We start from the raw sequence: 26750 nt of genomic DNA, 5'->3' as shown, positions 1-26750 counted from the left end.
TTACCAAGAATATATAACCTTAATTAAAAATATTTAATTTGTATACATACTTCTCATTTTAAAATTACAAACTGCTATGTATTAACATGAAAATATCAACAATTAATTTACAAAACATACAATAAAAACTGGGTATTAAAAAAATTTTTCTTACAGAGTTTTAAGTAAAACACAGTAAAACTCTCAGCACCACATCTCAAGGCGTTAATTTTATTGGTCACAATGCATCACAATCTATATCAGTAAAATAAAAAAGATATATTTGATTTCTAAACTATAAAAATATATGAAAATATACAAAAACACGTTTGTCGGTATGATTAATGGACACCAACTAATGAAAAATGCATTCAAAAGCAAGTTACACTGGATGGTGATACTCTGTACATTTATCATACATAAACACATGAAATAATGACTAAAATAAAAAAAATCATATTTCTTCCATATTTACACAATAAAGATGATCACATCTGCAAATAAAAAAATATAATTAGTCAAACGTCCAATTTAACAGTGTTAGTGTGGTCATAATATAGACAATTAATAATTGTTGCTTAGAAAGTATAAAAATCATCTCTTTTGTTCACTTATATAATATAAATTGACTGAACATTAAAAAGCGATCAAAGTAACAAAATATACATATGTCTTTAATATTGGATCTTATATTTTCTTTAAATTAATTGACTATAATATCTGAAAGGTAAAACTTTACTTACTTGTCTATGGTACAGCATTCTTTTTGGCAAGTTGTGCTCTTTTTTCCCATTCAGCTTTCCGTTGATTGAAGTTCTTAGGCGTTGTATTAAGTTCTTCAGCAATAATTTCCTCTTTCGGAGAAATACTCGTGATGATTTCCTCAGTTTTATGCTTAAACTCGGAATCTTCATTTCTCTGCCAAAAATTGGTGGTTGTCCGTCTTTCGACAAAACTTGGCTTTTTAAACGGAACATCTTGGGGTTTATAAGTCATGCTTACAGATCTAGGATATGGCAAGACATTTTTTTGTGGAGATTTACGTAATGTTACTTCCGCAGTTGATTCTAAAATAGTATCGTGGGGAATATTGTCAATTGATTCAGATGCAGTACATTCATTTAAAGGTTCTTTTACGCTAACACTGTTCTTTTGCTGAACTTCAGATACATTAAGTTTATCTTGTCGTTCAGGTTCGACTTCACCTTTTATTATTTTCTTTTCCTCATTAGGAGAATTATTGTGGTTTTCTTTATCGCCATCTTTTATTTTCGATTCCTTCATACTACTTTCTATTGACTGCGAAAGCGACTCCGAATCTGAATCTCTTATTTTTAGAGATCTTCTAGCGAAGACTTTCATTAGTTCTGGTTCATCATCGTTTTTCTTAATTGCAGATTTACGCCTAAGTACCACAGACTCGGTTGTTTTTTCTTTCTCGCTTAAACTATCTTGTGAAGAAGATTTATCAGAATTAGTATTGCTGTCGTTTTTTAATGAATCCAAACTGATTGATAGACTTTTCGAATATGGTCTTTTAGCAGTCTCGGGTGTTTGAGCTTTTTTAGGTGTCTTATCATTCTTTTTATATCTGGATGTATTTCGCTCTATAATATCTAAATCAACATCACTATCAATAATAACTGGTTTAACAGATGTTGAAATTTCGTTTTTTTCAGTTGTAATAGGATTTAGACTTGACACTGAAACATTCTTCTCTTTAACACCAATTTCACTTTCTTTCACTGATTTAATGTTTTCAAATTCTTCAGTTACTCGGGATTCAGTTTTTTTACATTTCGCAATATTCTTTTCTTTGCTATCTGAATTAGCATCACTATCTATCATCATTTGTTTGGCATTTGTAGTATTTTCAGTAATTATGAAATTTTGTTTTAGCGGTGAAACATTCTTCTCTGTAGTAGAAATGTCATCTAAACTTCTAGGTTTTTCAATATCCTCTGTTACTCGAGAAGTTTTCATGGAAAATATAACGTTCGTAGTCGGTTTCGATTCCACTTTATTGAGCTGTTTATTTAGAAATTCGGGAATATCTTTGGTGTTAACTGTTTCATGTTTGACAGTTGTGGACTCATGTTTTTGTTGTATTTTGGTAACCGACACGTGACTTTCTTTAACGGAGATTGTTTTTGTAAAGTCTTTTTCAATATTTTCATGTTGAATTTTCTTTGACGTGTATGATTCTGTTACATTGCTACTCTTACTGCTTGAGATATTAACAACTGCTGTGTGACTGGGACCTGATATTGTAATATCTGAAAGTGGAGGATTATTTCTTTTTATATTGCTTTCTTGTTTATCTAACATTATAATTTCATTTGTTTTATCTTTAAATACTTTTGTATTTGATAAGAGATCTTCATTAGAATTTGATTTTGCAACAGAATAGTTCTCTTTGATACCAGAAACTATTTCATTTGTAATTTCCTTGACATCATTCAAAATATCCGATCCTAATGAATCATAATTTGACTCAGTTTGTTCCGTATTCTTCGATTTGATGGGATTTTCAGATTTAAGACTGACAACAGGTTCTATTACTATTATGGAATCTGAAGATGCAGCTTTAGATATAATTTTATTATCACTTTTGTCATCCTCTTTTGTCATTTTAAAACTGTGTGATTTAATAATGGGCTTAGGTGGTTTTTGATTATCATTTGCCGTGAAATTAGTTAATGATTTACAAAAATCTGTTTCATCGTCAATAGATTTTCGTAATACTATTTTCGGTGATATTTCTTCAGACATAAATTCTTCATGTCTGGAAGATATTCTTTTAGTGATATCTGTTTTAATTATCACAGGACTCCTTGGTACTTTGGGTGACTGTGGTGGAGATTTTGGACTAGTTGAAAGAACTGATTGTCTTTGTTTAATACGAGTTTCCAGTTCAAATTGAATAGGAGACAGAGACTTTTCCGGAGATGGTTTAGGAAGTACAGGATCTTTTCTTTCTTCCTCTGGCGTCACTGGAATATTTTTAGGATGAACTCTTTGTCTTGTTGATGCTGATGATCTTGGAGCTACTATTGGTTTGGATTCTACCCGCGAAGTAATGGTAGTACTAGCAGTACTAATACTACTAAATGCATTACTTATACTTGTAGAAGTATATTGCAAATGTTCTTGATGCTTTTCTTTAGACCTCTTCTTCTTGCCACTGCTCCTTATAAGTTTCTGAAATAAAGACTTTTCAGATTTTTCTTCTTTGTGCTCTGAAAGTACTGAGAAATGGTCTTGTGACTTGCTGCCGGCGTTGGACTTGCTTCTGTTCAGTTTTGGGTCGGATCCAGGTCCCACTAATCCGGGAGGAAGAGAGGAACATTTTAGTTGATTTTCAGTCAAAACAGTTCTTTTAGAGTTCAAGCTACATAACTCAGTTACTGACACTGCAAAAAAGCAAAAGCAAGTTAGCGGTTAAAGCACGAAACGACAATTACTATTATGCAATTAGCAATTTTTTTAACCAATTTAGACAAAAATGTGCACAAGAAAGGATCTTACACATATAATTTAAATATATTATCTGACTTTAGATTTTAATTATATAATTCATTTCAACAAATTACATTACAATGGACGATTAAAGTAGACATAACAACAAGCTATTAATTAAGATGTTGCCTTACCTCGATTTTCGGGTGTAACACTACGCAATGAAGAATCTTCGTTTACTTCTGGTGTGACTGGCAAAGCTGAGGACGGCAACTAAAATGTACATGTTTCTTACAATTACATTTTAATGGCTTACAGTATTACAAGAAAAGTGACATTTATCAACAATACGTACAGCAGATCCTCTTTTTCGTCTAGGTGCTCCATGAGTTCTTTTGGGTCGTACTGCAACTCGGTGATGGGCAGCACTATGATTTAAGGGAGTTGTAGATGATCCTATTTCAAAATCGGAATCTTGCTCGACACTGCGCTTGTCATGTAACGAAAGTTTAGAGGAATGCCTAGAGTTCAAACCATAGGAATCCTACAAAAGAAAAATATTAAAATTTTTATTAAAATATGTAGAATAAAACAAATTGCAAAGTATTACTTTTTGTTAAACTAAACTTACCTCGTCCATTTCTGAACTATCCATACTAAGTAAGGATCCATCACTACAAGTACTATGTGATTTTGTGGCGAGATCCTAAAAAAAATAAGATAAATTTAATGTTTATAGAAATATATAAACATTAAACATACTAAAATAGTATGTATTTTAATCTGCTTAAATAAGATAGATTATCAGTATGTTTCACATTTGTGGTCTTTCATATATTTTAAACGACAAAACATTCGTCATTCGAATTTGATTATATTTTTTTAATGGAGAAATGCTATGCTTGCTTTTTAATTGTACGAGTAATAAACTTACATACACACAATTCTATAGTTTTCTGTCAATTATTGAATAAAATTTGCCATACGTGTTTTAGTCAATATTAAATATGTTAAAAATTGTTAAATTGGGTTATCTCAACCAAAAGATTTACAATTTGATTACTCAAAAACATACAGGATGTTACATAAAAATTGGGACATATACGCACATATTAATTAAAGTCGAAGGTTCTTAGCATTTTAATTTTTTAAAATATACTGCTAATTTTACACAAATTGAGTACATATTCTGTATTAGTTGTTTTTTAGCTATTATTAATTATTAACTACTTTATATCAATGATTACTTTTTGAACTGTTGTGGAAAAATTGTAAGAAAGTTTACATTGCAAATATATCAATATTCAAGTTAATTGCAATGTTATAACCATTAACGTTTATTTCATCAATAAGATTTGAACATTTATGTAAATTGGAAATCAAAGATGGAAATATTAGTAAATGTCAACATAAATAAAATAAAACTTTTAGTTGTTCATATTATGTATCTTGTGGTAGTATAGACTATAACATTTATTTTGCACTCGTTAAATAATACGCTTTTACTGTTACATAATTATGAAATTATTTTATTAGTACGAAGATTTAACTTGTAAAAGTACAAGAGTAAAGAAACTATTAAAATAAACTGTAGATTATTATACAATTTATTTCAATAATGTACTTAAATATTATTATTATTATTATTATTATTATTATTACACTGTTAATTTTACCTCGACATTTGAAAGCGGAAGACAAATCCTTATTTTGTTAATCCACTGAACATGCGAATTACTAATGCACTCGTTGGAATAACAAAACATTGAAAAATCATCACAATAGTTGAACTAGATATAAAAATCAAACACAGCAACAATAATGAACAACCACAACACAACTACACAACTCGTATACAGCGAAGACTTTCTATAGACAGTAGGTAAATAATAGTTGGTATGGCAAAACAGTTGAATTGAAATTCCCTCTATGTCTATTATGTAACTCGCTTTCAATGCTTCAGAATACTGTTTTCATTTCCTTAATCCGTGCCAGTGGCGTTCATCTTTGTAGATTATTTATGTTGTAATAATATCCATTATTGTATAGTTGAAACAAGCAGGAATATAAAAATTCAATGTGACAGCCCTAGTAAGTTCTTGATGTAATTATCAAAGCATATATATCACGATAAATATCAAGATCTTCTGATAAATGTACAATTTTATTAATTTGTGAAACAAAGGCATTTGTGTGGTTTCAGTAACGTATTTTATAATCCTGAAAAGTTATGAAAAGATTTAAATGTTCAGAAACCTGAATATTTGGAAAATAAAATAAAAAATTAATTTCAGGTAACTGAAACTATGAGACAGTAAATGGTTTAATAATATAATCATTGCAATTTATGAAATGCATTCCTTTCGAATGATCTGTTATCATGCCATGTTCCATAAAAATTAAATTCACCAAATTAATTTCAGATAATTGCTATAATTAAAATCATTTCGAATTTTTTTCGTTCCTTTTTATCCTACTTGATGATATATTGATGTGAGTTGTAAATTATGTTTACAAAACCACCAATGACATAATAAAGTGCCCAATTTAAAATGAGATATGAATAGGAAATTTCTAATAACTGGGAATTCGCAAATAATTGTTTTCAGTGAAAGCGACTTCCGCTTGGGCAATAGTTAAGCAGCTGCCTTATTTACCCATTCAAGCTATATCACTAATGATCACAATTAATTTAAATCTGTTATGATACAATGACAACATCAGTCTTTAATCACCCAATAGATTATGAATTAGCTTATTTGTTTTACTCTCTTTATCAACAAGATCAGAACACTTAGTGTTAAATTAAATGTCATCGAGGTTATCATTCATCACCTCCGCAAAATACAGAGAAGCTAAAGTAAAATTTTGTTCTTGGAAATAGTTTCGTAATAATATTATTATCAAAATTCGGTGTAACTTTATAAATAAACAAATATTATAGAAAGTGTTCTCCAGTTATATCGTTATTAATACTCTGAAATCTGCTTGCACAGGCGTATTTGCATAAATTGAGAAACGCAAGGTGCACCACCGTGTCGGTTTTGCAAAATTGTTGATTGCAATGAAAGTAAGGATAGCCAGCTATGCGATTCAATGTTGCATCGTTTGATTTTCTTGTGTATGTGAACATTATTCCTGTTTAATTAATGTTTAACTGTTAATTAGAGACATGTTTCGTAAACTGGTGTTATGCACGTCCGTTCGAAATAAGGAGCAGAATTTCATTTTATTGTATGCATGGAATTGAATTAAAAATAATCTTATTCAATATAAAAATCAATAAATCAAAACCTGTTCTACTTGCATTAGAGTGTGCAAAAGTACCAGTTTTTTAATGGTATTAATATTACTAACAGGCTTCGCTGGTTATTATTCATTGAAAATTGTATTAAGATCGATTAAGTTCCTAAAATTCAGCTAATAGTTCTGCTGAATTAGTAGTAGCACAAAATAAAACACGTTTTTTATTAAAAAACACCATATAAACATTATTTCAAATATTAAAATAAAATGTTATTAATTCTCACACCACATGTTATCAAAATTAAATATATTGTGGTTTTCCTAAAAAACTTCCTTATCAATATTTGTTGTCTGTATTATTTTATTTCTTAATTATTTAAATTCATAATACTTTATCCACTATATCATAATATCTTCTTTAACTAAGAAAAAAGGTATTAAAAGTTTTGATTATGTAAAAAATTAACGTCAAATGCAAGGACGCATTGTGTCATTTGAAAATAAGAAAGGATTGTATTAAATTTTATATTTGGATATCATATCTCACTTATAATAATGATATTATTATATTGAAGTGGCTACAGGAAAAATAAAATGTAAAATTGAATCATCAACATTGAGGGAAAAATTTAATAAATGGTAAATCTTATTTATTTTTAATTATGTATTGCAAAAGCATATAATAATTACTAAATCCATCGACGACACAGGAAATGAAAAGATGTAATATTGAACAATGATTTTCATTTTAGAATATAAGCACTTACTTTTGCAGTCTTGTTGTGAAGATGAGAGTCCGCTGTTGTTGGAGAATTGCATGGGCTTCTTGGTAAACCTTCGTCATCTTCACTGGTATCACCACGGCCACGCCTCAGTCTCAACCTCTCGCACAATTCAGTCTGGAATAATAAATTAATATTTGTACTAAATTATAATTAAATAATTGACGGAATTTGTTATTTAATAAGGCACATATTTCATTTTACAAGCTCTTTATAATAATAATAGTATAATAATATTTATATACTGAATATATTTTGTCACAAATGAATGGCTGAGTGCTTTATTTTTGTTATTCTTATATAAATTCGCAATGTTTGCCAATCTGCATACGTTGGATGCACAAACGATTCGTTTACCAACATCGCTTGAAACAAAAATAATTCTCGACGATATAGTTGAGTGCCCGAGGTGTTCGTCAGCCAACAGGAAAATTTACCATAAATTTTGTGTTCGTCTTCTCTAAATACGATGATCATCTTTCTTAAATTGTGCACAGGTCACCATAAATAGTTATTTTTTATGATTTTAAAACTTCACTTTACATATATATGTCATATTATAAAAACTATAGACCTATGTAACACCTGGTTTTGTTATTCATTTTCCTTCAGAAATATTATAATATAAGTATTCTTGATAAGTAACAATTTAAATTATTTTTATTTTTCAATAGATATAAAATAATGATTAATTATATTAATTAATAATTTTTATTTCTTTCTTAATATTAATAATATCAAATATTTATTGCATTTATATTTAAGTTACAGAAGAAAATATTGGTTTTAGCAAATTTATACAATGTATAAATTAAAATAATCAAATATTATATATTATATTATGTTTAGTATCCTTACCAGTATTCTTATTATTTTATCCATTTTAGGTTTTAATAAAAATGATCAAATTTAAGACATCTTACTTAATTAAATTGCACTACAATAATGAAACATAGTATGGTTTGTTTTGTAGATAAGTCGTGTTATCTTGCAGGAAGTTCCTTAGTTTTCATGATTAATCATTTTTTCGAATTGTACATACGTTTTTGCTCATTTGATATAAATTTGTTCAATGTATATAGTGCTCGGCTGTCAAAATCAAATACAGCTAAATAAATTATTTTAGAATCAACTTGAGATTTATCAATATCTAGGAGTGATTTGAAATAAAATAACTTTTTATAAATATTGATAATTAAAGATAAAAATATTAATAATAATAATTGACAAATATTTTATTGTAAATAAAACTTTATGTACAAAGTGCAGTAGAAATTTATTAGAAGTGTTATTTTTACTTAACAACTTAAGATTTAGGACCTATTTGAAATGGGAACATACCGTCATATAATTCGATTTTAATTAATAGAAAAATTGAAATATTGTTAGATAATAAAAATTTCACAAAAAAATTCCCTTATTGTAACATTATTTTTTTGTGATATTGGCTCATTTTGTAAAAAGAGAATTTCATTGATAATTTTTTTTTATAAAAACTATCTTAAGCAATTTTTCGCAATCATTAACTAAACAAGTAGGTATTAAAACGTTTAAGTGAATGTATTTAAATTATTTCTTTTAAAATAGACCAACATGCAAATCAACAAGTTAGTAATATTTGTAAACGTATAATTTATAATTTCAATAGCAAAATGTGTTACAGAAAATTATAATTACAACCACAAGATTTTCTATACATGACGAGGCTTGCATCCACTATAAATATGTAGCTTTTAAATTAGCATACTTATTTACTATAAATTTTAATAACTTACCCATATTCTATAGAAAGAGCTCATCGTATTATTACACCGTTTTCCAAACATTAACTGTATCCTTTAATGAACTCTAACACAACCATTAACACAAAAAAAAAATATGAAATCGAATTTTCACATCACTGAGGCGGCACTAGCAACACCAGATGAATAACAAACAAATTACATATTGATTTCTCCCTCATTGAGCATTGAAGTATGTCTCACTAATGTTTGTTTGTTGTCCGGCTAAAATTGTTCAGTAAACATTTTTAAGTCGTGCATAACAGTGATTAATGCGGTTCTAGATTGAAGTGCAATGACGTCCGGTAGTTAGTAGAAATTCCAAAGCAAGTTTATCAGTAAACAGCGCCAGAGTACACAATTAAATTTAAGTCCCCATATTCTTTTTGTCTTCGAAATACTGGGGCTGTAATTGGATCGCTTTCTTTCTTAATTGATTATGTGTGTTAGTAATGACATAATTGAAAATAGATTTAATGACACTTTAACTCTCGAAATTTGATGTCGATTAAATACAACTTTAATTAAATGGACTTTCCAATTTTAGCAATGGTGAATATTAACATCTGAAAATGAAATTACTTCATCAAGCCAAATAGAACAATTCAATTAATTAGATTTTGGTTCTGAAATATTAGAATTTGTTCTCAGAAGCTTTTTCTTAGATTCATAAAAAATATGGTAGTACGTAAATAACGGAATTGTGCTATACAAATATTATTTTAATGATTATTAGGAAAAATGATACTTATTGTATCCAATAACAGTCCCAATATTTAACTAAAGGAATGCGGTTTAACATAATATATACACACATATTATGTATCTTAAAATTTCAATTCCATCGTTTATAAGATGGTCTTCTCAAACAACACTGAAGGATACATACTTATCTCTAAATAAGTTTTTTTGTTTTGAACCTACTCATAAAATTATTTCATTGATTACTCAATCTGTGTTCAAATAAATAGAGGATATTTATGAAAAAAACAATAAGTGTTACTAAGAAATATAATTAATTACCTATCAATAATTAGTCATAGTTTTAAATTACGTCAAATATCAATATGTTTTTAATCTATTTCTAAATAATATAAACTTGAATGGCTATTTCCAGTACCATGAGTCACAGAATTTAATTAGTTGGCTTTTCAATGAGCAAATGTGTATATTTTATTAAATTTGATATATAAAACTAAACTTGCATTGGTCATTCTACAAATCTGCAAAGGTACTAAACCTACATAGTACCATATGATGTTGCGGTAAATCTGATTCAAGACATGAAATATGTTGTTTACATTGGAATGGAATGCAGGATTATCACTTGTCGGTTTTAGGGTGTACTTTTGCCGGTACTCGCACTAACACCACATAAGCACGTTTGTATGTTATGAAGCATTTTTTCCACATTCTCACATACTCGTTTTTAAGGTATAAAACTAGTGCAGGAACGGGTTTATGAACTACGTCCACTCGATTTCGTAACAGTACCGCCCGGCACAACCACGGTACGATGGCCGACTGACGATTCAGCATCACGATCTCCGACGACCGGCGGATATCACCTCGAACATTGTCTAACGGCAGATTTGCTGATGTTGATTCACCGAACTGGGATTATTTGATAGAATGATACAAAATTGCGAGAAGTGACTAATATAAAAATGTGAAGATTTTTATTGCTGGTATGACAAAGTTTCCTTGGTTATGTCAACAAATATCTTTTTTAAATATATAAATATTTATTCATATTTATATGTTTACTTTTGCAATACACAGCAAATTGCTCACTAATTTATAACATTCCTAAATGCTTATAGTAATTCCACACCTCCCTAATTAATTCCATTTGATGTTAACGGGTTCGAAATTGTTTTTCTCTAATATTAATTACCTCCTACAATAATTTATATTTTTACAGTATTTTGAAATTATAAATTTATTGTATACAATAAAATCCTAGGGAAAATCCAAAAATGTTTACCTAGACGGTTAAAAAAATTCGGGATGGGACTGGGTGACTGGAAATTGTAAATACACTTGAATTATTCATTGAATCTAATGCTTCATAACATTATATATCATATATCCTAATTTTCATGTCCTAGGTGAATGTGTGGCCAATTTCATGAGAAATTTTTTCTTAAATACCACCCTCTCTATGTATCTCTGAACTTCACAAGTATTTGGTTTAAGATAATAGAATATAGACTCAAGTTAATGCTTGTTAAATTATCTAAAAAGTGTGTAAAGTTGTTTTTTGGAATCAAAAATTAAACTAATTGTGTGAAATAGTGTGTTAAGTTTGATATTCCTATATAAGTGTGATATTTTAAATAGGAAAATATGATTTTTAATTCTACCTAGACTTATTGATACTTAATATTTCCAGGAAATTTGGTACTTACTTAAAGGACAGTTCAATGGTGCTTATATTTCCCATAAAGTTTGCCATATTTTCTCATTTTTTTAATATAAAATCTTCTCTCTGATGATACAGAAAACAACAACCATTTTATTTTATTTCCAATAATTTTCAAAGAGAGTAAAAATGATGAAATCAAAATATAACTTAAGATACTTTTAATAATGCATATTTTAAATATTTAACAAATATTAGTGTTGATAATTTCGGTTTCAGAAACCCTTAATACTAAAGTGTTTTTTTAAATATGAATGGCTTTTATATCAAAATAATTGATATGAATCTATGTATTTTTTATTTATTTTTTATAATGTGTGACATTTTTGGGATAGGAACATAATAATAATAATAATTATAATAAGACATAATTTAAACTACATTTTAAATTATTAAATTGTATTTATTATTACATAATTATTCATAAGGGATGTTGAGAGAATGGGACAAACAAATGGCAGTACTGAATGAAGAAACTTTCAATATAACTTTCTTCAAAAATTTTCGATAATCAAACAAATTAATATATTTATGATAACATTTCTAACTTGCTTTCATTTTCATTCATTTGTCGAAATTTTGTTTATTTCAATCAATGTTTATTAATATTTATTGATAAGTTAAGTTTTTATCATTAATTATCTACATTTTACATTGATACAATTTTAACTAAAATTGGAAATGTTTTTTATAAACATTAATATGTGATGCGATTTCAGAAATTGCTGTTATAATGACTTACTTATACTTATATGAATACAAATAATAAAACATAATTTTTCATAGGATTTCATTTACCGGTTCACGACAGTTTACTTTGATTGTTTAGAAAGCGATTTTTGCGGCTAACAGTAATAATTATTTGTAAAACCGTAGGTCAACAAATTGTACTGTTATTGGATAGTCGCCAACCGCATGTTGTTAACACAATGCAGAACGATAATACAAGAAAAATCCGAAGGTTACTGCTAATTAACTCGGGTAATTACGTTTAGTGCGTGCCATTTTGTCGCATAACGAATAGCATTTAGTAAATCAGAATTTTGATTCGGCGCGTGACCTCGACATAAAAGAACAAGTTATTTCTAGACGAGCTCAAAATATTTTTATTATACGTTATTTTATTATTATTATAATATATACTATATTGAAGATTGTGTGATCACCACTTATATAAAGTAATTCATGTGATAATTAGTAAAATTAATTTTATTATTTTATCAGTGATAAAAATTTTTATTACACTGACTTGTATGTAAACTAATACAATAATTAGTACAACTAAACGTGGTGTTTGTGACAAATTTATTTGTGTTATACGGTGTTACGCTTTTAGAAATATATGTTGACATTAATACATTTCTAAACAGCTCAGTATGGTTAAAATTTTATAAAATCAAGTATTATGAATGACCTCCATTAATTACCTACATTTGATTTATAAAATTAACGCAACATTTAAAAATTTAGTTTAATTCTATGAATGTTTATTAATGTTTATATACTTCAATACTATTACAATAATGAAGGCTTTAAGACCAAGACAAAATAATAGGACACATTGAAATTTTAATATCATAATATAGTAATGTCATAAAAACTTGATGTCTTGGAAAAATACGTTCAAAAATCGTTTTCATACACATTTTTAATAAATTATAACTTACCATAATCAAGTTATAATGTTGAAAACACTACCCACTAATTATTTAATTTAATTTTTAAGAGCGAAATGTTGATGGTCTACTACATACATTAATAACTGATTGTATTTTAAAAAATTAAGTTGACATAGATTAGATTGAATGATTAGATAAGAGTATAAGATTAAAAAAGATAAACAAATTGGACAAAAAATTTTAAATAAAATCATAAATCTGTAGAATACATTGCAGCTACATTTAAAAACATGAAAATAAACCTGAAACTGTAAAGAATTACCTTTAATTTTTGGTCAAACGGTTGTGATATTGACAGTGATGAGGAACTTTGTGCAGCATCCAGTTCCATTTCGGAAGACCCAGAATGAGGAGATTGAAAGACACTGTCATGTGAAAGACTAAGCATCTGATGCATTGATGATGTACTCCTATAAAAATTAGATAATCAACCTTGAAATATTATCTATCATTGTTTATGTGATAAATTGTATCACAAACCTTCTGCGTATATCATCCTCAACATCTGACAGTTCACTCGTAGACCGGCTACGAATTGAATCCTTCGGAACCTCCACTGGCTGATTGGCTCCATCTTCACTAGCTTGTTTCCGTTTAAACCACCTTTTAGGGTTCCAAAATCTTTTCTTCGAAGATGCTGAAATATTAAAAAAAAAAATGTTAATATAGTATAAATAAGTGGTGACTTCAAAATTTCAATTATTAAATAAAATTGCTGTACTATTAAGGAAATTGACAGAGGGTGTTTAATCCTAGTTATAAGACTCCTATTAACATGAAATATCAAGAAGCTAATTAGCAGAAAGTATGTCGAATTTCAGGATTGGATGTTGAGTTCACTGATGGAACTGGGCGTACTCATTTCTTAAGACAAAGTACTTTGAGAGCTAGACAGTACAAGTAAGGTAGTTTAGATACTTTTCTATTAATACTGACACAGAAATTTATTTTAATAAAAGTAGTCCTATATGTTTATAAAGAACCAACTAACGTAACAAAATAACCTGTTTTTACAAATTTGTGTGTAATTAAGAAGTTAACTATATAAAACAATTGACTACTTTTGTAAAGATTAATTCAAAAATATACGTACTTATCCATACAATCAACAAAAGTAATTTACTGCTCAGTTTAAATAAAACAATGTTTAATTAACATACATAACCGTGTAAAATTTGAGGCAAAGAGAAGGTACATACATAATTAAATAATCTAAAAGTGAAACGAAGCAGAAACTAATAAAAATTTATAAAATAATTAAAATATGAATACTAACGGTTAGAATACAACTGTGCACAATGGTTCTATTAAAATTTTCATCCATCAACCCAAACAATAAAACATATCCGAATAAAAATTAATTTTTATATGTAGTTTTATTCGGTTATAATTTTTTATTAGTATATAGATTTAATTTTATTTTAGTAGGGAAATTAAACAAATTATTTAAACAGATTGGGAAAAATAATTACTGATATTTTTTAAACTAATTGTTATTTGCTAGTTAAGTTGACCTCTTTGTAAATAATTTAAAATAAAACGATGACAATAATAAATATAATTTACAGAATATATTTACCTATTTTATATTTTCTTTTGTAGGTAATCATTTCAAAACAATTAAAATAAATTAAACACAGCATTTAAATATGAAATATAATTTCATGCCATTTTTATTTTATTTCCAAGTCAATGTCTAAAACACATTTAAAATAAGATGAAAACTACTATTAAATGGAAACTCAAATAATTTCACTTTCGATGGTACTGATTCACATAGATACACAGATTCACTGCACAAAAACCGATTTACTTCCTGAGCTCGTCGTTCTGAATAGACGTGTAATGAATAGTCTAGTCCAAACAATACGTTGTAGACCTCGATTTCATATGGAGTGGTACTATAGTGTGCTCAGCAGTACTAAAGTATCGCATTTGCAAAACTTATTTGTTAAATGGTAATTAATAAGCAAAATTATTTCTAGGAATATTATCTATCACAATTTATTAGATTTTGTAAGTTAAGAATATCTGCTGTATTCATATTCATAGTTCATATAAGAATAACATGCAGTTACGTAACTGTATTTTAACTATAGAATAATACTTTTATGCACTTTAATATAACATACAGTTTGATGTAATTTTTTCAGTAATTTTCTTCCATTCATATACATGTGTTTAAATTTAATAAGTTTATGTCGCATTATTTAATAGTTTTTAAACACTTAGTGTAATTGTAGTGATATCAAAGGTTTTAAATTATATAAATTATAAATTTATTGATAATAATTGGTTAATAGGATATTAAGTAAAAGTTCCGATTGATATAATAAATATATTTCGTACCACTTATTGCAAGAGGCTGGCAATCTGTTGGAATTTATCCAGACAAATCTATAAATATGGTCCATAACATTAGAAATATTTACAGTGAATGCGGAAACTATTTGAGTCAACGCTTGGGTTTTATGTGTTTTATGTTTAACGTGTAGAAGATAAAATGCAACGACCATAATTAGTTGCACCAGGTAGGCGGAAGAAAGAGTTTTTCTTTTGCTAACTAGAAAACTTAATATTGTTAAACATGTCATTATCAAGGCTCAAACGCATGTTTATTCCAAATTAATAAAATATACATAAACTAATAAAACCATGGTTAAGATGTGTTTCAATTTTATTGTGCGACCGGTACTAGTTTCATCGAGGTTAACTTTGTTGTGTACAGAGTTTACTCTAACGGTACTAAATGTGGGTGGCGCGTTGAGAAAACGAAGACCTATAACATCTTGCTGAATATTTAAAAATATATCCCAGGACAAAACATATGGTAACCGATTGGTTATTTAGAACAGTAATAATTACATAGGCATTACAATAATTTAATTAACATAATGCCATGATTGAAATAATAAATATGTGCGCAAATGCTGAACAAAAGTGTTATTATTATTTTTTTAACTTATGATCAAAAATAGAAAACTGTCTTATAAAAATATTGGTTTGGCTTTGTATTTGCTGTTGTTGCTATTACAAAGAAAATTCTATTCATGTTTAAACTACAAACTCATGCAAGTTTATTTTTTAATTGTAACTAAAATATTGTACAGTGTAGTCGTGATAACTTTTGAATGGAACACAACTACGAATGAGCACCTTGTAAAACATTGTCAATCTAACTAAACTTTGCCATAAAATTGACATATGCCAAATTGCTTAGTACCATTTTTTTAAATGAAAAGAGTGTTCTAAAGATACTTAATTCTTTTTACAGCTTCACTGTACTATTGATTATTAACACACTATGAGCGGGTCGGGTAAAAATACCAGTCTCGAGAACTGTTGATTGTTAGTGGACCGAGTAATTTTTACCTTTTTGAATGTACTTACTTTAAAAGCGGGGTGAGATAATTTTACTCTATTGGTTTACATACGGAACTGAAAGAATTATCTCTTATTTTTTGTTATAATTCAACAACTTAGTTTGGACTATTTTGCTGCCCGCCTATAGTGTGTTAATATAAATTTTAATGTTATTTAAAAAATCTTACACTTACTATTTTTTTCTATTTCTCGTTCATTCTCGGGTTGGGGCGAGGATTCTCGTACACAGGACATCAAACTCAAGGGACCTGCCCCCGAATGATGCCCTCCTCCCACAGCTGCCGTAGACATCTAAAAAATCTTATAAATTATTAACAAAACAAGATCTAAAGTGAGCAATATTTTATGTTCGTAAAAATCTTCACATTTTTTTAAATAAATTAATTTTAAAAAGAAGTTAAATAAATTTTGTTATATAATTACCCCTAGACCAAAACTAAATAGATAAAAGTTAATCATGTCAAAAAATAGTTGTTAATAAAACTAAATAAATATTTTATTTTTGTTTACACAAATACTTAAATTTAGTTTATACTGTGAAAATAAATTTTTTCACTTTCGTTGGGTATTTAAAATTCAAGTACTGCCTTGTTGATTTTGTATTCGTTTAACGTTTTTACGTACAATACAAGTTTAAGATTACGTATTTGTTTTTTGTTAAAAAATTGTAATAAAGTCCGTCGACCAGTAAATTGACCAGATGATCTTTTAACGAGTGAAAAAATTAAGTGTCCTGCACAAAATTAATTTAAAAAAAGGCAATACTGCTTCAGTTCCCTCTGAACTCCCACAATTTGCTTTGAGTAATTGAATACGTTCTTTATTAAATGAAGCCACAGAAAAATGAAATTCACAAACAGAAGCCTCAGACAACAGTGAAACATGGTGTGAGTGAGTTTCGGGTTCGTTGTGCCGTCAAGAAGGGTGCCCCATTCCATCAGCGATATGCCGGGATCGATAGCCCACGACCTCGACCACGAATCGCTCCAGCTAATCCGCGACCTTCCCCATCACGTTCGGAGAGCACGCTAGGGCTTTTATTTTTGGTTATTAGTAAATGACATTTTGGGATAGATTAAGTAAGCATCTATTAAATTGATTGTATAAAAATGAGGCTTTTACTAAATAATCATTAAGACCACACGTACTTTTCGAAAGCATTCGATAAGAATAATGATATTAAATAAACTTAGACACTTTGATTTTATTGATCTTCTAGTCAATTCCAACTATTTGTAAATTACAATTTTCGGAGTATCTCAAAACTATTGGTCTGGGGAATTAAGTCAGAATTAAACTGTACTTATACCCTTGTAGACACTAAATTAGATATTGTTTCTCAATTTGGTATGTGCAGGGCTTTGCTAAACAGATTCCATTCAATCCATACAACTTAGTAAAATTTTTTTTATACAATTTATTTCAAATTCTGTTGATTTATCTGAGTTTCTTGGTACATCCATTGTACCGAAATTGTTTCAAAAAATCCCTTGTGCTTTTATATTTATGGTATATTGTTTCAAAAACTTGTTTATTTAGTGTATCTTAGACCATAGAATGAAGTTTTCAATATATAAAGTTAAAATTAAAAACATATTATGACTATTTGAACAATTTTAAGAAATATGCATAATTTATGGAAACGTTATGTGAACTTTCTGCCTTACATTTAAATCTAATTAAACCCTACAGTTTTACCCATAAATTACATGATAATAAATAAATTGCGTGAACTTACTGTTTAATGAGTTTCGCACGGTTTGCTGTCCATTTTAAAACCTGAAACATAAAAATAAATACTCGTATAAATTTTAATCCGCTTTTATCTTACAACGGTTACCAGTATGAATAAAGGGTATACGAAAGAGTAATGTTTTCATTATTTAGTTCAACTTTTTAAATGGTGTGAAATTCTTCATGATAATTTTCAGACAAGGTAAAACGACAGATACAATGTATGGATGATTCCACTATAGTAAACTACCATCAAGTTCACACAGAAAGAAAATTATAAGTAATGTACTACGAACAACCATTGTATTATTTTTTTAAAATCTACGTTACACACTATACTTAAAATGTGTCTAAATTAAAAAAATAATAATAACAATGAAACACAATCAACTTACGTATGCACAAGAAAAATAAGAATAACGTTTTAAACAATATGTATGTCTGTTTGTGTGAACTTCAATTGCGAAATTTTTAGAGACTGTAGCTGACTCAATATACAATTCTGATCATACGACTAATATGTTATATGATAAACCATTTTTTAAAACAATTGTTTATTCTTAAAGGAATTAAATAACATTTTTAACTGAAAGAATTTACAATGCTTGTTTAAAATTTCTTCAATATGTGTTAAACTAAATAAGTTTTATTTAAGTTAAATTAAAAATTATGATTCTGTTCAAGAATTTTTGGTAAATTTAATATTTTGTTTGCCTCTGAAGTTAACAAAATTTGCCTGTTGATATCGTTGGAACTGTTTATTTCTTGTCGCAATTTCAAATACTAATTCTTAAAAAACATGCCTCATATTAAATACAAAATTAGCGCTTCTCTGGTTTCGAGCTAAAATATGAGTACTCTAAAATACACCACGCAAAAAGAAATGAATATAGAGCAATTGTTTGGGAGGAATTATGTGTACTCCTATTGGAGATTTTTTAAGCAATTTTTGACTTGGAACCAGTTGATTCTGGTAATATTAAGTTCAAAATTTGATACTTTAATAGGTTGATGAACAAGAGGTACTAATTTATTTGTCATTTATAGTTTTTTAAAAAAATACGAATAAAAAAAATGATCTACAATTTAGAAATAGAAATGTGATTACATTTTATTATTTTATAAATTGTTTTATTAAACTGGTTGTTTTCTAAAATACAACAAACTTCGCCACTATATTAAAATCATTGTTTATTGTCAATAATTAATCAACACTATTAAGTAATCCTCGTTATCTTAATAATGTGTACTGAACTGAATGAACTGTGTAAAAGGGATGTCATATTTGATAAAGTAGTTCCAAATCCGGTACCTGCAATTGCGTTTTTTTAAGTTAAACATACTACTTAAAAACTTATTTTCTTAAAATTTCCACACTTATATAAAAATATTATGATTAGGTCTTAATACACTTAACTGGGCTGCTAATGAGAACCACGAGGATCAACACAATTTTGTAAGAAATTTAAACTCTGTAGATGAGTATCAGATTATCTATGAATATAAGAACCGTGGATAGATTTAAATGTCACTAGTTATAAATTAGTATATAATAATAAACAGTACAATTGATCCAATACTAAGGACTCCACTTACAACCAAAACAGATCGTATTTCAAAAAATCTGCTCCAATCGAGTAAGAACCTTGATTGGAACGTTTCCAAATTTTCGTTACCGCTTCGACCAAAATAGAATTGTTCCTGAACGAATTCAAAATTTTCAGTACTCGCTCCGAAATAGAGATGTCGTTTCCAGTAGTGGATCCAGTTGAACTGAATCAGCTTTACATTACGCACCATCCGTTCCAAGGTGAATTCAATACATTTAAGATAAGACTTGAAATGTATGGATAATGTTACGAAATGTTTGAGATATAGCGATGTTTTTGCTTTGCAATTTTATATTTTACTTGCTTAGGTGCTGTTGGTTAAATTTAGATATAAAACATAATTGTAATTTTTTTTTTACTCGTCTGACTTTTGCAAACAACGCTATGGTTCGATAGTTATATTAGAATAGGATTGACCAGTTATGCTTCCGGACCCGGATCTCTAATTTTGATGTGGGTGTCTCTAGAACTGTTACGAGCTCTCTTCACGAACCTCTTATTTTTTTTGATATTCATATTTTATTTAAAAATAACTTGATGTTTATTAGTAAGTTCTTAATTACGTTAGACTACTAAAGATTCTATTAACATATCTAAAAATTTAGATAATCAAATTTCATTTTCCTGTTTTTAAAAACATGTCATTTATAAATAATAAACAACCCAAATGACTACCAAAATACTAAGTCATTATCTTGCACTAGGCAAGTATTTCATATTTGTAGATAAGTCAAAGAATAACTATTATATTTGCACTCGGATATAATGCTATATAATCAACTTTCGCCGTTTTTATAAATAGCACAACATACGTAGGTAGGTAATCTAACATTAAATAAGATTGCAATAAGTAGATTTATATATAAAAACACACCATAGTACATTAAAAAATACATAAATTTCAACATAAATAAATATTCTTATATATTCTACAAAAACTTTTTGACCAAAAGATAATAATACACAACTTATTTGACTTGACTCCATTATTAACAGAATTTTTCAGAGTAACATAGTTTCAAATTTTCTTTATATATTTTTTATAAAACACCTCTTTATAATTATATTTTATTTAACATGAGTATATATTATTTTTTTTTACAATTCTAAATTTTTGTGAACATCTCTAGTGTAATCTCTCCCTAAAATAGTTTTCCTAGACAGTAGGTAACATTAGGATCTTAGGTACAAATATTTTACAACCTACATCCTGTTTACTAATTTTATAATTGTATAAACCATCCACCACATCTGTACAAAATATTTCCAATTTCAAATGGTACAAAATCGAAGATGTTACGGATCCAAGGAATCACAAATTATAAAGAATTTCTAAAAATAGTAGAATAGGTCCCTAGTTTTATATCTTGTTAGTCATCTAAATGGGAATTTGACGATGCTGAATCATCCGAATAGTCTGAACGGGGTTGTTATACTTAAAAATAACTGTACATCATCCCTATTCTTAGTATATGAGTTTTTCCTTGTTGACTACACACGGAAATATCAGATATTTCTAATTACTACAAAACCAAATCACTTCTATTAAGGTAGTGAAGATTTTATGGCTGAATAGTTAAGAGTACATTTTTTGATTAAAAAGGATAAATATCAATAATTAATAATTAAAAATATATGATTCAGCAAAGAATAACAAAAAAATACAGTGTATTTAAACTATGGAAAAAATGGAAACATAAATATGGTCTTAGGTGATTTATATTTAATATCTATATATTTTATACATAAAATAAAAATTAATAAAAATTTCTATTCATTTTTATTTTTTTATTTTGATTTTAATTCTATTACGAATGAATTTGAATGTCACAATGTTTTTATTGAGGAAAGGCATACTGATTTATTCAAAATGAACAGTTAAATGTTCAACTGAAGGTTGTTTCTACTTTCTGACCTTTTCCCGGGAAAATTCAATTAATCTAATTTTACACCATAATATCGATTGCCCTGTATAGTTTAGAATGGTCTTCTGTGTGTGTCACCTTAAAATCAATAGATCAAGTTCCTAACGTATTCGAGCTAAGTAGGTTAATTCGTACGTTAAATAACCTTTTGTTATGTCACACACCTTCCATCGACGTATACTTTCTAATGAAACTACAACACCTACAAATTTAAAATAACGCGAACGAGAAAATTTTATATTATAAACTGGATAGTGCTGATACGTTTCGTTTCAGTCGTTCTCTAAAGCTCCATTTCCAAATTTTTGGCTTGCATTGATGTTACTTAAAACAATAGAATGGTAAATACCAATTTTCTGAAAATTATTGAAAACTGGGATCTTAAACAATTATTTATCTGGTTTCAAATAAATATAGTTTAATTTGCAAAAGGCTGAAACTAAATTCGTGAGGACAGGAATAGAATAAGATTATAAAAAACGTGTCACAGCCTGCCCGAACTAATAAAATGCATGTACATAAAATAATTGTCTTAGTTATGCTGACTTAAACAGGAATCGCAGGAAATTACCAATAACATACGATATATAAAAGTTATTAATTTTTAAATGCATTATTAATATTAGTAATAGGGAGCTAATGGTAGATGTTAAATTATATGTGACCATCATTTTAATAGTCCATGACAAAAATAAATTAAGTACGTTTGTAATACACCGTGTACCTCCATTTTAAAAAATAATTCTATAACATACATATACTAAGGCGATGTTATCATTTTCGTGATAAATATCAATAACCATATTTAAAACGTACACAGACTCCCTTATCAGAATAAACAAGTAATTTGCAGTAATGTGTACCTATTTTGTAATGTTGTGTTTGATAGAGTACCCTCTCCAATTCCTTATTAGGAATTAGTAAACACAAAATATTCACAAGATAAACAACATTTTAACCGATATTTTATATTCTCTGGGTTATATAATATAATGTATTAATTAATATTCATTTTGGTAAAAGGTTTTTACATAATGATAATATTATCATATAATTAAAATATTTTTTACTTTAAAAAACTGTCGATTTTTTTAACGTATAAAAACAAAATTATAAGATATTGAACTTGAGAGTAAATGAATAAACTTGTAGTTTATAATGTTTACACTGGTGTACTATCAATGTAAATTCATCTTGTACAAGATATACATTAATGTTGGCGTACTGTCTTCTTTTCCTGACCTACACTGCAAGAGACCTTAACAATGCCGTTGATAGAACAGATGTAAGTACTTTTGTACCCATATCAATTTTCCTAAATTTATTTTTATCCCTATAAAAATTTAAATAAATAAAAAATAAATGCATGAATTATGGACATCAGAAATACGCAATTTATTTCACATTTCACAGTTCTATTTATCGAACTATTTGAGCGATTCTTTAACAATTGTTACGGATAAATGTGGCCGGGCCATCCTCTTCCGGTGAATTCAATGCTGGTTGTGATCCATATCCCAACAAGCTGCACAGAACGACTGGATTCCAGTAAATAATGGTTTCAGAAAAAATTAATTAACACTATGAAACTTTTTCAACTAACTAAAATTACCAATTAGTTTTTACCTCAAAAACCAGTCGGAATAGGACCGGATGTTTCTTACGAGTGGACCGTTTTAACAACTTCCCAAAAAATAAAATTCGAATGCGAATTTGGGAAAACGGTTTACTAGCAATACATGGAATAATTAATTACCACTGGATAATTATTAATCATGGAAAACCAACCGTAACAGCGATATGGTGGTTTTGAGGAACAATTTAATGTTAAGTACAGTAATTAGGGGCCATTGTACCTCTAAGGTTATAAACTGTACAAATTACCTTAATAATATTATAATTATTAGAATATTGAACTTCCATCAGCCATGAACCGAGTCTAACAAAAATATAAAGGAATTTCCAACTGGTAGGTCAAGGTCGAGTATATGTTAACTTATGTTAAGATATAGATTGTTGTTACGCTATTTATTTATTTAAGATGCCAAATGTTAAAATGTGTTTACTTTAGAAATAGGACTGTGCGCTGCAAATAAGAATGCAGTCAATTGGAAAATTCAACACGAAATATTTAGAATAGAAACATTACCAGAGCAAAGAACGCACCGAACCAAGATAATTTATAATCTTAAAAAGTACAGTGAATAAATATAGATTTTATAAACTTGGCATTGACAACACTTTACCAGCTTCTGACAACAAAGAACATGTTTTAAACTAATTGCTGTCTACAATATAACTTTCAAATTATGTAAACTGTTTCACAATATGTTAACAATATTTAAAAATTACTATATCTATTATAGTTTAATGGATTTTCGAAGTTTCTCAATTTAGACGTACGTAAATATGTTATACGAACCGTTCGATTTAATCCAAAGTAAACATTGAAAATCACAAAATCTCCCAATTGACATGTAAATGTATATACAACACAAAAATAAGAGTACATTTACTTTAAACACGTCACTTAACCAACATATTTTGGATAACAACCGATACCATATAATTTACAAGAACCGCAACACGTTTTGAAGAACTTCACAGACAACAACACGAAATCAAACTGTCAACTGTTGCTTTGACGTTGAAATGTTTTCAAATGTGCTGCCACCATGACCTAAGTGTTTAGGAAGTAAGTTGTAATACTTACTTGCTATATTATAATGTTGATGACAGAGGGCGCCAGAAGAGCGAAGTATTATATAGATTCCTTTTCTTTTTATAAAAAATGTATTCAGTATAAAGGTTTCTGTTTTTGGTTTCAAATAGTTTTGTTCAAAAAAGTTTTCTGTAATTTTAATAATTTATTTTGAAATATAGTTAAAAGATAGAGCACCAAATTTTCTCAAAATGGAAGCTTAAACATTTTCAGAATATTCAAATATGTTATTGAATGTTATGAACATTCTTGAACACCACAACCAATAGAAATTAGTCATTACATCACATATTTGTAAATAAATATATACCATATATGTAAAATTATTAAAATTTTATTATAATAGGCAACTTATTATAATAAATTATCCGTTAGTTATTAACCGATTTTCAAAATGCAGATGTGTTGTGTTAAAGGAAGTCAAATAAAAAATTGTTGAACAACTATTGAATAACAACATCATTTAAGGAGACAATACATTATTCAACTTGGTTGGGCAGTTTGTTCGAGTATATCAAATTTAATATTTAATAATTTGTATTTCAATAATCGTAATCAAATTTGAATGAATCAATCAGTTCAAAACTGTTTTTAATTGAAAAAACATACTGTCCATTTTGATTAAATAAACCAAATTGAATTTTTGTTTCCGCCTATATACAACTAACTATTCTTCAATAGCTGCATTGTTTAAAATGCACATTAAGAAACATTAACATTAAAACTATCGTCAATATTTAAAAACGTTAAAGTTATAGATATTTATATTTAAATATCAATCATTAAATGGTAAATTAAAATTTAATTATTTATTATGTTTATATTTAATTATTAAATCCTTTAAATTGAGGAACTAAATAAAAGAACTATTTACAATTTTTAAATAAATGAAATAATATAAAATGTCCTTTGTGTCGCATTTTAATTACGTACTTTAAGAGAGCTTTTAGTTATTTTTGAACAATACATAATGCACAATATCGAGTGCTTAAATTAAATTGCTAAAAAAGAATTTAATTTTATTTTGTTTTAAGAGAACACGACTGAAAGTTGTGCTTAAATGAATTGAAATGTAATAATGAAACGGGCAATCTGAAATCATATATTTAGTAATAAAGAAAGTAATTTCCTTCTTAGAAATACAAAAAATAAGTTAATTTTTTCTAAAAGTAAATTTAAATAGTGGTAGAAATTGTTAAAAAATACTATTTTATTTGTGTTATAAAATGAAAATTTAAATCATGTTATAATTATCATGTTTACATTATAAAATATACGAAATCGTATTTATTTTACCAATTCCTTTAATGATAAATGAGGTTTAATTAAACATGTTTATGACATTTTAAGTCGATTCACAATTAGTTTGTAAAACACGTTTTATATGAAACAAACTTTTAATATTTTTTGTGGATTATAAAACTGCAATTCTGAAAATTTTTCTCAAAAACTTTTATATTATTTATTGGTAAAACGTATGAATAAAATATTGGAATAATATGTGGAAAAAACTAATAAAATATCAATCAAATAACTCTGTGTTATACTTACTCAACATAATTATCATCTTTAGAAAAAAAATCTGCTTTAAAATATTAATATTTTATCCGTCTTATTTAAGTATATTTTGTAGTGAATTAAGTGTAATATGTTTTAAAGTAATAAAATAGATGGGTGAATGTCAAAATTACATATATTAAATTAAAAAAACTATTAAAGCCAAAGTGATGGAGGTGGTTTAGTAATGGTGGTGTCGCGTTGTAATTTATTTAGAATGAGGTCACTGGAGTGTTCCCATCCGCTACAGTATTATATTGTAGCAAACAAAAATAATATTTTAGATAGAATAATTATTTTTTAAATACCGAAACTTCGATTTTAATCGAATTAATTTAGAAACTAAATAAAAATAAACACATATTTAGTGTAGAGAAAGAATTTTTAAATTCTTTATTCATTTACACATATCACATATTTGTATACTGAACCACTAGAATAGGAAAACACAGTAAACTAATATTCTA

General features: G+C 27.6%; 1 protein-coding gene across 4 annotated transcripts; it reads right to left on the bottom strand.

Annotated features, from left to right (window-relative positions):
• Positions 1-196: 196 nt before the first annotated feature.
• Positions 197-24601, bottom strand: LOC109597267 (calponin homology domain-containing protein DDB_G0272472). 4 transcript variants are annotated; one of them, XM_020012911.2, is made up of 11 exons: positions 24427-24601; positions 18474-18514; positions 16909-17035; positions 13832-13988; positions 13614-13761; positions 7452-7583; positions 4070-4144; positions 3794-3982; positions 3633-3711; positions 723-3392; positions 197-473 (listed from the first exon to the last, which is right to left on the bottom strand). In XM_020012911.2, exons 3-10 carry the CDS (start codon positions 17024-17026, stop codon positions 727-729), a joined length of 3564 nt encoding a protein of 1187 aa, XP_019868470.2. In that variant the 5' UTR covers positions 17027-17035; positions 18474-18514; positions 24427-24601; the 3' UTR covers positions 197-473; positions 723-726. The 4 variants fall into 4 exon arrangements, with proteins under 4 accessions (XP_019868470.2, XP_019868472.2, XP_019868471.2 ...); XM_020012913.2 differs by having other exon boundaries at positions 723-3302; XM_020012912.2 differs by having other exon boundaries at positions 16909-17026.
• Positions 24602-26750: the final 2149 nt, after the last annotated feature.

The sequence above is a fragment of the Aethina tumida genome, chromosome 7 (genome assembly GCF_024364675.1).
Source record: "Aethina tumida isolate Nest 87 chromosome 7, icAetTumi1.1, whole genome shotgun sequence".
Lineage (NCBI taxonomy): Eukaryota > Metazoa > Arthropoda > Insecta > Coleoptera > Nitidulidae > Aethina > Aethina tumida.
Note: the sequence above shows the minus strand (reverse complement) of the source record. Positions and strands in the feature narration are given on the sequence as shown.